Source organism: Simochromis diagramma, unplaced genomic scaffold (genome assembly GCF_900408965.1).
Source record: "Simochromis diagramma unplaced genomic scaffold, fSimDia1.1 OVJJ01000304.1, whole genome shotgun sequence".
Lineage (NCBI taxonomy): Eukaryota > Metazoa > Chordata > Actinopteri > Cichliformes > Cichlidae > Simochromis > Simochromis diagramma.
In genome coordinates, this window is record NW_024387030.1 from 21018329 (window position 1) to 21033432 (window position 15104).

Consider the following 15104-nt stretch of genomic DNA (forward strand, 5'->3'; position numbering starts at 1 on the left):
CTGCTCTGACCGGATTTAAAGGGTTAACAATGACTTTAAAAAATAATATAAAATAGTGTGCAACACCACTGAAGTTTTTTTTAACCTCTCTTTTCAACCAACGGCAGTCACTCTCCTCTCCAAATAACTTCTGCTTAGCTTTCCGAGCTTCCCTCGGGTCCTCTTAATCAGCGGTCTCCAACCTTTTTTGCGCCACGGACCGGTTTATGCCCGACAATATTTTCACGGACCGGCCTTTAAGGTGTCGCGGATAAATGAGGGAGGGGCTAATAATCGGCTCAGTCATTTTTAATGATCGTTGAAAGCCCAGATCGTAATCGTGATTAAAATTCGATTAATTGAGCAGCCCTAATTTGTGGTAATAGAGATATGAGAAATACAATTCAGCTCACACAATAAACTAATGCAGTTCAGTTTATGGTTCTCACACAAACAACTTTACAAGCAGCTGATTGGCTATTTTTAGGCTGCAGAAGAGGCATGCAAAGGGACGAGGTGGCTGTCAGCAGGAGGTCAAGATGCTGCTGTCCATGCAGTTATCCAGTCTGCACTCAGAAACTTATTTACAGCAGCCAAGCCGCAGCCTCCACCTGGCTCAACAGCAATTTTTAATGGGCTGGCTTTAGCTGTGTGGCTCAGGAGGTAGAGCAGGTCATCTACTTACAGAAGGTTGGGGTGGTTCAATCCCTCCATGCCAAGTATCCTTGGGCACGATAATGAACCCCAAATTGCTCTTTGCTGAGAAAAAAAGGGTGGGTGGATGATGTTATATAAAGTGCTATGAGTGCTCAAGTAGAGTAAAAAAGGTGCTATATATGAATCAATCTACTAACCATTTATCCCCACACACACACAACCCATACACACATCTTTGAGAGAGGACAGAAAGATGCAAACACCCTGATACTGGGAGGAGTCCAACATACAAAGAAGCATAGACCATGGATCATAGGAGGGAAATCAAGATTTCAGTCATTAATCATGATTCAGTCATATGATCTTGGCCAGAGTGCCAACCGCTACCTGCACACATGCTAGCAGCTCAGCAAGAGACAGTCAGGCTCCAAGTCAATTCTCACTCTTGGGGCATGTCGATGTCACACTATAGCATTCACCTCAATGATGATTGAGCAACGTCCATCCACTGATTAAAGGCAGTGTGTGTGTGTGAATGCTACAAAGAGGTTCTAATGCTCCTATTAGAACTCTGTTACTCCAATCAGACTCCACCCACTGATGACAGACTGGCAGGAGATCAACACATGGGACCAGAGCCCTGTGGGCAAACATCAACTCCACCCTGTAGACAATCCACAAGCCAGCGTCTCTGCCAAACATGCAGCTGTAATGTGTCCATAAAACATACTCTGTGCTCAGGGAAACACTAGACAGGCAGAGCAGACTTTTGTTATAAAATGGAAAGGATGGCAGATATAACTATTGTTTTTCCTTCCAATAACTATCCACTCTATGACATCACAGACAGATAACTCCCACAAACATTTGCATGGAAGTATATTTGAGATCGGAAAATTTTACCACTGCAAAAACTCAAAAGCAAAAGCCATACTACTGACTGCCAACCCCTTCACAGTCGACGTATTCCTGTTTTAAGTGTCCCCCAGCTCTCCTCCTATAACTAAATCACTCCCTCAATCATTTGAAAGTTTATATTTGCAAATCATACGTCAAATCCAGTATTTTGGACATGAGGAAGCACAGAGAATAGAATCAGGGTGAATGGGGCACATGGTGGTAGGTAGTAGACACCCATTAGTTAGCAGATTTCCAATATAAAGCTTTCAGCTGAGCTTTTAACCCATTGCCATCTTGCTGTTTCGAAACTTGAGATGACAACGATGGGTGAATCTCACTGACAAAATGAGGAATTCTGCACACTGTCCTCCGCTCTAGTCATTTCTAATTTTGTCCATCCTGGTCACACAAAATAGAAAATCTTAACATCGTGAACTCTGCCACCTGCAGCTCTGACTCCGGTCTTTTTTCAATACCACCCTTTCCAAACAATACATTATAGCAGGCCTCACAAGTATCTAGTAAACCTTCCCTTACACTCTTGCTGGCATTCTACTGTCACAAATCACCCCTGACACTCTCCACCCACTCCACCCTGCCTGCACTCTCTTCTTCACCTCTCTTGTGCATTCTCCATTGCTTTGGACGTATCTCCATGTATTTAAACTTATCTATCCTCACTTTCAATCACAGATGCTTCTACCTACTTTCATTCTTCTTCTCTTCACAGAATATCTCCACCTTTCCAAGCTCTACTCCACCTGCTCCCTACTCTCACTGCAGATCAGAATGCCATCTGAAAACTTTATAGTCCTTGGAGACTCCTGCCTGACCTCATCTGGTAGCTTTTCAATCACCATTCCAATAAAGAAGCCCTGATTTAATCCCAACCCCTACCTTGAATCCATCTGTCACTCCTACCACACATTTTCCTTATAGATGCCCTACACTACTGTCACATACTTCTCTGCCACTTATGACTTCCTCTCGCAGTACCACACTTCCTCTCTTGGCACCAGCATCACATGCACCACAGCAGAGCTGTTTCTAACCTTCTCTGTATTTCTCCATAAACACTGCCAAAGCAAACATCACATATGTAGTGCTCTTTCTCAGCATGAAGCCATACTAGTCCTCACTAATCATAACTTCTCTCCTCAACCAAGCTTCTACAACTCTTTCCCATAGTTTTACCAATCTGCTCTCTCTTCAAGACAACTCTATACCTCCACAGGTGGAGTGATTCCCTTCCACTCTTCGCTCTCTTCATACCTGCCCTTTCTTCCTCCTTACTAATCCTATTACACATTGTTATTTTATAAAAATGCACTCAGTCAAACTGCAGAACTTCATTAATGTTAATTAGGCCTCACAATATGAAAGTCACCTTTCATTAGCAGTGATGATGCTTGACAAATTAAAGGCTGCTACCTGCACAAGTTTGATATCCATGCATATGCACACATTCAAGTTGTCAAATGAGATTGACACAGAGTAATCCTCTGAAGCCCTGCTAGTGACACAGAGATGCACAGGGGACTTTCTTGAATCAATTACAGTTTTTTGGTTTTTAGGTGCAGCAAAGGAACTTTCTATTTTATACCCAGAGCAAAAATTGCATTATTGAAACAAACTGTTGAACTCAGAAAAGATAAAATATGTATACAAATACGAAATATCTATATGATACATGTCTAATATACAGGTGCTTTAGTTGCCGAAACAAATCTTAAATGAAGCCCGACTAAAAAAACATAAAGGCCACATGTCTACACAGCAGGAGGTCTGAAGTGGGTCAAAACATGTTCAATGTGCTCTGGAAGGCAGCTGCAATACACACACACACACACACACACACACACACACACACACACACACACACACACACACACACACACACACACACACACACACACACACACACACACAAAGAGCTGTTCAGTCATTTTAAACTGCTCAAAGTAACTTAATCAGATGAAACATTCCTGAGCAGTAGCAGCGGCATGACAGTTTGCCATCAGCATGTGCGCAGTGAAGTTTAATCTATTGCTGATGCTGTCTCTATGTGCGTTCATGTTGAGTCACAGTTGGCCTGTCAAAAGTCTTCAAGAGGAATTCAGGCTCAGCTGAGCAGCCCTAAATGCTTCCAGATGGAGGGAAAGCCCCACCACTGCTTCCTGTGGCCCTCATTCCCTCCCTTTAATCCACCATCCCTCCATTGCTGAATCCATCCTTCCATTTGCCCAGCTGAGCTGTTCAAGTAATGGTGTCATTCATAAGGTTGACTCAATGTAAGGGAATCGGGAATTCTGCAATAAAAGGAGAAACTTGTTTCTACAAAAATATTCTAATATAGATAATAAAAAATTAACACATAGTCTAGTTAATGCACTGAAGTTAGATTGGTAGATTTTTGCTATATGTTGCAATCCCTATTACTAGATCCACTACATGTTAAGTGGTGGAGCTACGCTATCATCTAATAAAACTGTTTTCATAAAGCTGATTTTATGATAAACCATTCCTGACTATAAACAGCTGAGCAGGAGAATGTAGTTGCCCTAATGTGTGTCTTTGTTTTAACAATGTTGCACTTCAGTGGTTAAAATATTCAAGCAATCTAACTAAAGACTACCTATATGTCAACTTTTGTTGCCTCCAAAGTCGAGTTGGTGCCTTATTTGCAAATTTGGTAATTCAGGCTTGCACACCTCCTTAACATTTCTGATATCTGGACGCACTGTTGTTGACTCTCACTGTCTCTCTAACCACTCGATTCTGACAGATGATCTTCCACAACAAAACTTAAGTGCAGCTGTAATCAGAATCACATATCCTTCCTGTTCTCTGCTGACTTTCATTTGCCAGATTTGTAAAAATGTCTCATTTATACCAGATGGATCTTCCTCTAGGTTTCCCTCTGGGAGCTCCAAGTACTTTGGACAACTTTAGCATCGGCATTTCTGACAATGTAGCATGCCACAATACATACAACTGTGAAGTAAAGGGCTACTTTGAGGACATACAATTTAAAAGGACTCCCTGCTGGTTCCCTGGGGAACTCCTTTGTGACAGTTTATGAACATTAGCAGGTGTGTTTCCCACTGAATCATACAGTCCTGTGCTATAAGCACGACGGCATTAGAAAGCTCAGTATATGGTCTGAGTCTATGTGACTTTCTGGCTCTCCACCCAACATACCACTGCTATTATATAAAACTTTCAGCAAAGATACCCGTGGGATGTAAAATGTAGAGCTTAGTACAGCACAAGCATCTACTCAGAAAAGAGACACCCTTTCATTTCCTTAAAGCAGAATGATATACTTAATAGCATAAAAGCAATTTTGTACTTTTTACCAATTACAGACTAATTTTAGTTTTTCATTATTACAAATCATTGCATGTTGTCATTATTTTGCTCACAGAAATTTAGATCATTGTTATAGATATTAGTACTCAGTTCAGATATTTTCTCAATATAATGAAATATTCTATTCTATTCAATTCAGTTTTATTTATATAGCGCCATATCACAACAACAGTTGACTCAAGGCGCTTTATATTGTAAGGTAGACCCTACAATAATACATACAGAGAAAAACCCAACAATCATATGAGACCCTATGAGCAAGCACTTTGGCAACAGTGGGAAGGAAAAACTCCCTTTTATCAGGAAGAAACCTGCGGCAGAACCAGGCTCAGGGAGGGGCGGAGCCATCTGCTGCAACCGTTTGGGAAGAGAGAAGGAAGACAGGATCAAAGACATGCATAATGAAATATTATATTAAATTATTTATATTAAAGAACCTCCATGTATTCTGTGGAAGGCTGCATCTTTAGTTCTTCGTTTGGACAAATTTCTAGCAAACATTATACATATCTATACAATAACACCCTCCTGTTTTTGTTATATCATTGTTCCCATAGACTGTACATGTTAGCCATTATTTGGCAGTGTACCAGTGACCAGTGTTGGGTTTGGGTACTTATTTCTTTTTCCCTGTAGTGAATAATGCAGCACATTTGATTTGCTTTTTATTTTTTAAATGAATGAATACATTATCATATATCGAGCTCCCCAGTGAACATGTTTAGATCAGCTGGTGGAATGTCTTCACAATGTGGAGGTGTTTGACATTACAAGCCGTTGTATGCCACACTGAATCTATCTTTTTAATCTGTTCATGGAGGGTTGATTTGGTAATGATTCCAGCAAGGAGTGTAATTTTTGATGCCAACTTCACCAACATTTATCTAAAGGCTGGCTGTCAAAGGAGATTTTGTTAGATGTTGTTGGCAAGTGTAGATAGCATCCCTTTAATCCACAGAGCATGAGAAAAGAGATGAAAACAGGTGAAGACAGGATTAGGCATATGGTCTGTGAGAAGACTAAATAAAGCCAGAGTGTTGAAGAACAAAGTATCAGATAGACGATAAGACATGGGGTTAACACAGTTTCTTACAGTTTAAAAAGATGAAGACCAATGTTGGTCCATTTTGAAATATGACTGCTTACGCTGCTGAAACTAAAAATAAGGAAGTTAAATGAAAATTCACATTGTTCCATTTTCTTTCATTTTGATTTTGTGTTGTGAAAGCCGACAGAATTAACCATAACAAAGTGTAATGGGTTAGTGAGGTATGCTGAGCACAAAACCAGAGTCTTCAGTTTCACAAAGGTGGCTCTTTTTATCTGGTTAGACCACTACAGTACCAACTTCAGATAATGTTATGTTCTGGTTTAAAAACAACTGTGGGAGCCACATTTTCCCACATTTTTGGCCCAACAGCATGCACTAAAATCAATACAGATTGTTACCTTATGGAATACATTTTTATATTATACATGGTAAGCAGTACGTTAGTAATTCTGGCATATAAAGTCGCCCAGTTACACAAGTGCAAACCTTGCATTCAGTTTACTGTTACCGTCCATAAATACAGAATGCTGCTGTAATTTATCAAGCGTTTAATAAAGGGTGTGTAGTTACTCACAAAAGAATAAATAGCAAAAAAAGAAATGGGAGCCCCGGCTAAAACAACCAAAAGAGGAAGAAGACCATAACCAGCGGCAGGCCCCTGGATTCAGGTTTCTCCCCTAACTTAATCCTGGGAAACTAAACTAGAAGTAACCAAAACAGAAAACAGTACTACCGGTAACTCCTACTCAGTCAATACTTAATAAACAGATCTTTAAGAGATATATAGAAAATGTATAAATATGCTTTATGCTTGGTCCTGCCAAGCACTTTTGACATGGTTATAAAACAAATTGAACTAATTATAACCATTACAACTAATACTAAATTCCCACTGTTAGGGTCATTGGTACATGGTTCTTGTCACACATTTTCTCCAATAGATAATATGATTTTTGTCATTCAGGACAGAAAACAGACATTTTTAATGAGGAAAAAAAATAGAAATTTCTTAAAATATTTTTTGACAATCACTTGAGCCCTGGCACCAAATATATCGAGTCAGGTCAAGATTTTTCAGATGTGTAACTGCTCCCGTGGGTTCATTTCCTACGAATCAGTGTCTTTGGTTTCAGATCTGCATTTATAAACACACATCAGCAGCACTGATTCACTAGAGGAAACAGACTGTGAGACAAAAAAGGAAGTGAGACAGAAAAGAGAGATACAGTATTTCACAAGAACCTTTTAGGTTAAATGTTAGCACAGTTACTCTGTCTAGAGGATTGATCAGCAGGTAAGATCCATAAGTTCTAAAGGAATTTTACTCTAAAACACTGGACCTCAACATTTGATGGAGATTTAGTCTTGTTTGTCTTGAGGTTGTGCAAAACTCTGGCCAGTATTTATCAAAATCTTTTTAAGAAAAACTGACTAATCGTTCAGTCTAGAAAAGAAAAGAAAATTCATGTTGCATGAAGCTAATACATTTTTACTCGACTTGGTCAAAACAAAGAAAAAAAACGGAGAAAAAAGACTTTTCCTTTAACAGAAGACTAATTGACGAACTGCCTTAAGATTAAACTGTGGAGGTCAGCTGCTCACTGACTTAATACAATATGAGGAAGTGAAGGAATGTCAAGGGCTATTATGCAACAACACAACAAACTGAGAGTAGGGTGCCTCCTTTAGGCAGCCAACACACACAGACACACACACAGATATCCTACCCCTGCTGATTCGTTGTTTCTCTCCAGACAGGATACCAGGAGTATCAATGATGCTGATGCTCTGAAGAACCTGATTGGGCATCTGGGAGCAGATAAACCTGAACAGTGAGAATTGAGTGAGAATTCATGTTTTCAAGGCAGCAACACTTTTATCTCAGGCTAACGAACTGTCAGCTGGTCAGATAGTTCAAGAAAGTAACATTTCCACAGCCCCATCCACCCAACCACGTACTTTACCCTTGAGGTTATCGAACTACAGCAAATCTCTAAGAAGAACTCTAGTAAGATGGACTTTACAAAAAGTGGTTCAAGCTAGTGTGTACAAACAGTCAAATTGTCAGTGTACAAGAAATATTTCCTCAGGGTGAAAATTCAGGGGGGGTGTGGGTTATCTGTGACATGCAGCAGGATGCAAAGGTTACGGTGTTGCTGCTGTCACCGTGATTGTGGTTAAAACAAAAGGTGGGGTCAAAGGTCAAAGAATGTTCAAAAAGAGTCAAAAATGATAAAGAAAAAAAACTTTTTCTGTGGATAATGTGGCATAGCGGTTTGCTCTTTGATGCAGCTGCATATATTTAAGTCAATAATCTGGACCTCGTCTATAGTTGTGACATTTGGATACACCCACTTTCTAACTACGATTGTTTGCATTAGCTGATAATTTTGGACTGCAGACTATCATGCAAATACAGTTTCTTGGCTCCAAAAGAACCATTACGTTCGCAACTAAAACATAATGCTGAGCCTGCAAAATACAGAAACCAGTGGGGGATGCTACGTTGGTTGCATCCATCTTTTATAGGCTATACATTACCATGTAGATTTGCTTGACTTGCTAGACTTGCTTTACTAGTTTATTATTACACCTTGGTTGTTATCATTGTTCTCTCTTATGTTCCAGGTTCTGGTCACTGTACTTCTAATCTCCCTGTCACCTAAATTTAGTCGAGAGGCTACAGGAGCTATAAATTGCCTTGACTTGTCAGGGATGCAGCAGGCTGGCAGCGGGAAAAAACAAAGCCACCATATTGACACATGGTGACGCACACACACACTTCCCCTTGGAAACAATAACTTATTTTGGAGGGTCTCAACGGGACAAGACGGGATTTCAAGCTTAAGGAATGTTTCAGGTGTATATTTACAAACAGACATTCGGAGGGTGGACTGTGTCCACTTCCTCTCTCCTGCTCTTAGACATATTTCTGGACAGAGGAAATACTTTTGAACAGGAGTGGCTTTAGCTAAATTTAAATGCCTGATACAAACTCTGGAATCTGACAGCTAATAGTGTTTATATGTCAGTGTGGGGGGACAGAGGTCACTTCCCACGTTGTAAATGTTTTGAGGAAAGCAGTGACAGAAGTGGGAGGAAGTGCCAGCATTTCTTTGTGTTCATGGAGTGGTGTTTGCCAAAGTGGGAGCAAGGTCATAAGAGCGTCGAAAAAAAGAAAAGAAAGAAAAAAAAAAAAGCCCATATTCAAAATGTGTATTACACGTGAATGAGAGCAATCTGCTGTAAACATATGTACAGACTTACACATTGACGTCATTGGAATAGTATATGTAAAGTAATCCCATGAGTATGATAAATAGCCTATTCAAAAGTTTCTTCTGGATTTAGCTACTTTGGTTCTTGGGTGTGTCTGTCTGTGTGAAAAGTAGTGAAACAAAGTGACAACAATCTACAAAGGCAGAAAATAAGACCAAACCCTCAATTTCATGGAATTATTCTCTAAGATCTTGTTGATCTCTTTGAGGACCGGGTGGACCGCTGAGGTCTCTAATGTCACATCAGTCTGCACCCATCTTATTTATCCAACCTCTCTGCATTCTGTCTGCATGAATATACTCTATACAGAAAAAGCAACAAATAAATCACAGCACATCTAAGAAGTCTATAGATCTGTTGTTCCATACTCCTCAGTCTCTCTCCATCAGGAGAAATCACCAGTTTTCTCAGTTGTACTGTGTTTCATCGATGACCTCAGCTGCATGATGAAAAAAGGAATTAAGTCTAATGACCAGCAATTAAAATGATTAATGGTTCTGGAGATCAGCAGGCAAACATCCTGAGAGCCCTTCAGTATATGGACTGATCCACTGGTCGATTTGTGTGTTGCTATTATAGATCAGTCAGTCTGAGTTACATTTTCTTTGATTGGCTTTGCTTGATTCTTTGTTTTGGTCTCCATCAGACCAAGAAGAGGAGTGGTCAAAAATCCCTCCTGAAATATGAACAAACCTGGTGACCAACTAAACTAAAGGACTTACCGCACCGCTCGCCAACAAGGGTTTCTCCATCATATTCTCTTTAATAAATAAATCATAATTTTCTCATGATTAAATGTTGCTTTTAATTATTGTAACAAATTTCACTCAAACAGAGAACCAAAACAGAATTTCAAAATTGAAAAGAAACAAAAAAAATGGCCTTGGCTAACGATCCGACTAGCTAGTCTTTACCAGCAAGGGTGCATCAACGTTTTATTTTGTTTTCTTAAAAACTTAAATTTTTATCATTTTATAGTAAGGTAGGATGTCGAAAGTCTGATTTTTGTACACTGTGTTTTGGTTTTATGGGGTAATATTGTGCAGTCTGTGGTCTGACACCAAAAATGGAGATTTTTAATCCTCTGAGGTCTACTCTATCATGACCCCAACCTTAAACCTAAATCTAACCCTAGGCAATCAGAATATATAGTTGGTGTTTTGCTTAAACAGTTTGAAAACAACAAAACACACATAAAAAACTATTCACATCTTGACATAATAGTTCTGTTCTGGCCTAGTCTTAGGGTAGGGTTAAGGTTTGGGTTGCCGCCCTTAATGACTTGGATCTCTGAAGGGTAAATAAAAATTATATCTGAGGGAACCCGATTTTCTCATAAAATACTGTACATCACATATTAAAACCCTCTTTGAATTCCAGGTTTATAAACATATCTAGATGGACACTGAGGGTTGTTTAAGCTGTGTTTTTCCTTCTTTAATATGCGCATGCCTTTACCTGTTGAGGAAGGAGTTTCCAAACGCGTTGAGTTTCCTGAAGGGTTTCTTGGGGTCGACGACTAGAGCATTGCCTGGGACAACCCCCTCATTTTCACCATACATCACTGCTATAAAGCCATCAGTGGTTGGCTCAGGACCGATCCGCATCCCAGGGAAATCTTGTTCCAGTAGATACCTGAGCCAAAGACAGAATATATGTAGTTCAACTTTAACGACTTTCAGGATCTTACCATACTTACAACAATAAGAGTGTTCGAAAAAAAAACTTTGTTTTAGTGTAGTCCAGAAATTTGCAATCAAGTTCTACATCTGTTAGAATGTCTCGGGCAAATCATTGTTGAAAATCCAGGTCCAAAAACAGGTCCAATAAGATGGAAAAATAAATGAAATACACAAGTCACACAAATGGTTTACTTTTCTTGGACGTGCTCTGTTTGACACCTTCATTCAGTAGAGTCTGGGTACCCCCACCGTTTTAGGCTTCATAAAAAAGGGTGAATAGAAAGCAGTGTTACAATAAGAATATTCTACTAGGGTCAGCAGTGCCTTGCCAAAACCATGCCTAATGTCCAAACTGAAAAACTTTCTGAAGTTTTATGGAGTACACTGAGGTGTTTCTGTTAAGTTTTCAAACATTAAAATAAAGGTATTTATCTATAAACATCAAGGGTCTAAAAGTTTTTGGAGGCTTAAAAAACAAGGAAGAATTAAAAAGATGAAAACTTCGACCCAGAAAAAAGGTTGTTCCATCGTTAATTAACAATTGGATAGTACATTAGGATGCAAGGGACCTGGACTTTTATGGATGTTATGTCACAACAGTTACATTAACACAGCACATTATCCTGCTCTTAATGAGTAATAATGTAAAAAGTGCTTAATTTGCTTGTAAATACAACAGGTAACTATACTGAAAATAAAAAACAGGATTGAGCAAGATTAGAGTGGTGCAGCCCGAAACTAAAGCATGGGCAAGAGAATGGAATGCACATGTTAGATCCTGCATATGTTGGCTAACATAAACTTCATGTGGTTGAACACACAACTCATGTGGTTCACACAATAATATCACCTTCCAAAAGATTGCATAACACAAGATTTTTTTTAATAAAACAAAGGTTAAAAATGAGTCTACAATTAGCTCAGACAGCTGGACCAAATAAGGGTGTTTTAAGTAATGGTTTAATTACCACAACCTTAAATAAAAACATTAATAATTAATGAGACTTCTTTTAGCAGTCTTGTAGGAATGGAGACCCCATTCCTACAAGACTTTAGACCAAAAGACACAATGATGTTTTAGAGAAAGACTTTTTTTGCCATGAACTCAATGATTGCTAGAAAGAAGAGTCTAAGTAAATATCAGCAGCTACTGACGTCGCTGTATATAATGATACATCTGTGTTTACCCTATGACAAAAAATTGTTTTAATGGTTAACATTTTATTTGTGAAAGTTAAAGTTAAAGTACAGTTGGCCCAACAGAGCTCTGACTGTGTGTCAGTCGGGCTACAGTCCTGAGAAGAAAGCTGGATTGTTACTGTTTTCCTTGAACGATGACAAATATATTGTTAATCTATTTTTTCAAAAACTGTAAAGCTTGGAAATCTTACTATTTTTTCAGGCCTAACAAAGATCTTCTTAATGAGTGCAAAGCCATTTCCTCTCCAGCTTATGGATTATCTGCTTTAAGCTGCACATTTGTGAGTTATAGCAGGGAGTCAAGCATGTCTTACTTGTTGCCTTCCTTTTTAAGAAACCACAGAATCCAGGGTCATATATAGTGATGACGTAACACAATAATCAAATAATTTACCTCTGTGGGAGTAAAGTTTAGGTAGCTGCTCTGCATTGCGTTTGCACATGGTAGAAAATAATAGTGATACTTCTAAACCTCATCAGCCACTTGAATCTAATGAGACTGTCATTTTCAACATCTGCATGTTAAAATCACCTACAATAATTACTTTGTCAGAGCTGAGCACAAAATCATATGAAAAGTCTCTGAAATCAGATAGAAACTAAGTGCTAAAACAAACAACGTAACAACTAAAACTGTTTTTTGACTTTTCCAAGGCTAATAGTCAGGCTTTCAAACTGTTAGAAATAGATAATCACACATTTATGATTCTGGAACAGCACATTTTAACCCTTTTAGTCTTTAAAAAAAAGAGACTAAAAGGGCTAAGTTGATCGTTAAAGCTATTTTTAATGACTTAAACAGCAGTTTGACTTTTAATTTGATGCCAAGGGAAATCCCAGATCTATTGTCACAAAAGCAGGCCATTGGCCAGTTTCTGAGGTTCAGTCACACAGGGCTCTGATCTCTGTAATGGAACAGCTGTGTTTGCACAGACTTTGAAAATAAATCTTTTTCCTTTCCTTTCATCTCAACACTGACCTTGTCTACTTTTCCACTTGCTTTTCCTTATAAAAGAAAAGTGAGAAAGGAAGGAAGAGAGGGAAGATGGCTCTTTCTCGTCATCTCCTGTCTTTGTGGACAGCGCAGACTTCAAAGAGTGTGCAAGACCCAAGGATGGAAAACTACCGTGCATGCCCCTATACTGAAATGTCAGAAACGACAGCCCCTTTAATGTTACATGTCACGTGGCCTTACAGTTTAGTCATAATCTTCCCTCATGTTTTCATTCAGCTGCTGATCCACAAGAATTTCCACCTCTAGCTGCAGTTTGAAAAATTGTGGAAGATCCACTCTGATTGTAGTTGTTTATGTGCATTTTTATCTTTGTGCAACTTGTGAAAAATGTGAGAAATATCTTTTCTTCTCCTTTCTTGACAACCGCTCACACAGTGTTCTTCAAACTTGGCAGGTAAAATGCCGAGGACCCACGTTAGCACACCGCTGACATATTTTGGCTAAAAGTAATTGTTGCCTGCTGCTTCACTAATTTGTAAGGACAGGTGGACAAATATATTACAGCAATGGTTGAACATTCATGGATATTAATGCATTCCCAACTCTTCACACAAAGACACCTGGAGATGTTTATAATCTTATTTTGTTAGGCTTTAGTTTCCTATGAAATAATTACTTCTGTCATTCATGCAGAGATTTTGGAGCTTCCACCCATAATCTTCCCATTTCTCCAAGCATTTCCTTATAGCTGTGTAACAGTTACACTGTTTGGTCATCTGTGTTCAGTTAGGAAATTGTGAGTTTTAGTGGGATTATACATTATAGAAAATATGCTAATAGTTATCATCAATTAACATAGATGCAGGTTTGGTCAGATTACTACTACTGTCCAAACAGAATGCACTAAGACCTGTTCGTGTCTATCGAGCCGCCCACTGGGCCACAGCTTACGCCAGGGTTTCAGTTCACCCTTGTGAGACAAGAAGAAGAAGAAAATATGTTGACTCTGCAATTTACTGGCAACATGTTCCCATGATTCAGAGCATTCCGGCGCAAGGTGGAGCTTCGGTTGTGCCCTCACCAACCCCTACCCCACAGACACACACACACACACACACATTACTAACTGCCAAAGTTTCTCTGCAGCTTGTGTAAGACTTGAAGGGATTGCAGGTCAAATCTGCTGGTCTGCCTTGTTGCCAAAACAACTGTTTTCACTCATCATTCACTCCTTACTTATTCAGAGTTATGAATGTGCCTTATTTGTTTCCATTACATCAATGAAGTTCTGAAAAAGGCTCAGACACATTCACAAAAAAAAAAAAACACCATGAGACCTTCACTGACAAAATCTGCAGGTGCATGTTGGACTTTCAATTCTTCTGCAGGAAGCCCGGCTGCAAATTCATGGAAACTAATCTAACATCTAACTCATTAAGATTAAATATGTCAAAACCCTAAAGAGAAGAAGTAATGCAAAATTCCTTTGGAAAATTGGCCAATCTATTTGGTAATTGCAACATTCATTTCTATTATGGGAAAATGAGACTCTGCTACTTTTGGAAACTGTTTCTGATTCTCAGCAAAGCTTGGGTCATACAGAGAGAACAGGTTCCTGAGCTTTTTTAAGGAATATTGTCCCCACACAGCTCAATACTAAACTACTCTTATTAATGGCATGGTAAGATTAAAAGCAAGCTCACACATAAGGCCCTCTATGGCTAGTTTAAGCTAGTGCTATCAGGGGTGCAGCAGGTAAGACACACAGAAGGAAGTTTGGTTTAATTCCAAAAGCCATTAAAACTTTGTATGAAGTGAAAACTCCACTGATAATGTTGACCTGCATCTTTAACTGAAAATAAATATTAATTGCGCTCACTGTAGTCTTCTTTTAGTAAAGACATTTTTTAAATGTTTTTTAAACCTGTAACTATAGACCTGCTAGTTGGATTGGATTTTATGTGACCAGAATTTACTCTGAGACTACATTCACTTGTTTGACATGTTACAATTTGCTATGATACATGTT

At 38.9% G+C, this 15104-nt stretch overlaps 1 protein-coding gene across 1 annotated transcript in view; it reads right to left on the minus strand.

The window, feature by feature from the left end:
* ehd4 (EH-domain containing 4) overlaps nucleotides 1-15104 on the minus strand; it is a 35594-nt gene that overhangs the window by 18072 nt on the left and 2418 nt on the right. The window contains exons 2-3 of the mRNA XM_040041973.1: nucleotides 10697-10873; nucleotides 7687-7784 (exon numbers count right to left, since the gene is read on the minus strand). Of these exons, the coding sequence (XP_039897907.1) occupies nucleotides 7687-7784; nucleotides 10697-10873 (275 nt within the window). The remainder of the gene's footprint in view (nucleotides 1-7686; nucleotides 7785-10696; nucleotides 10874-15104) is intronic.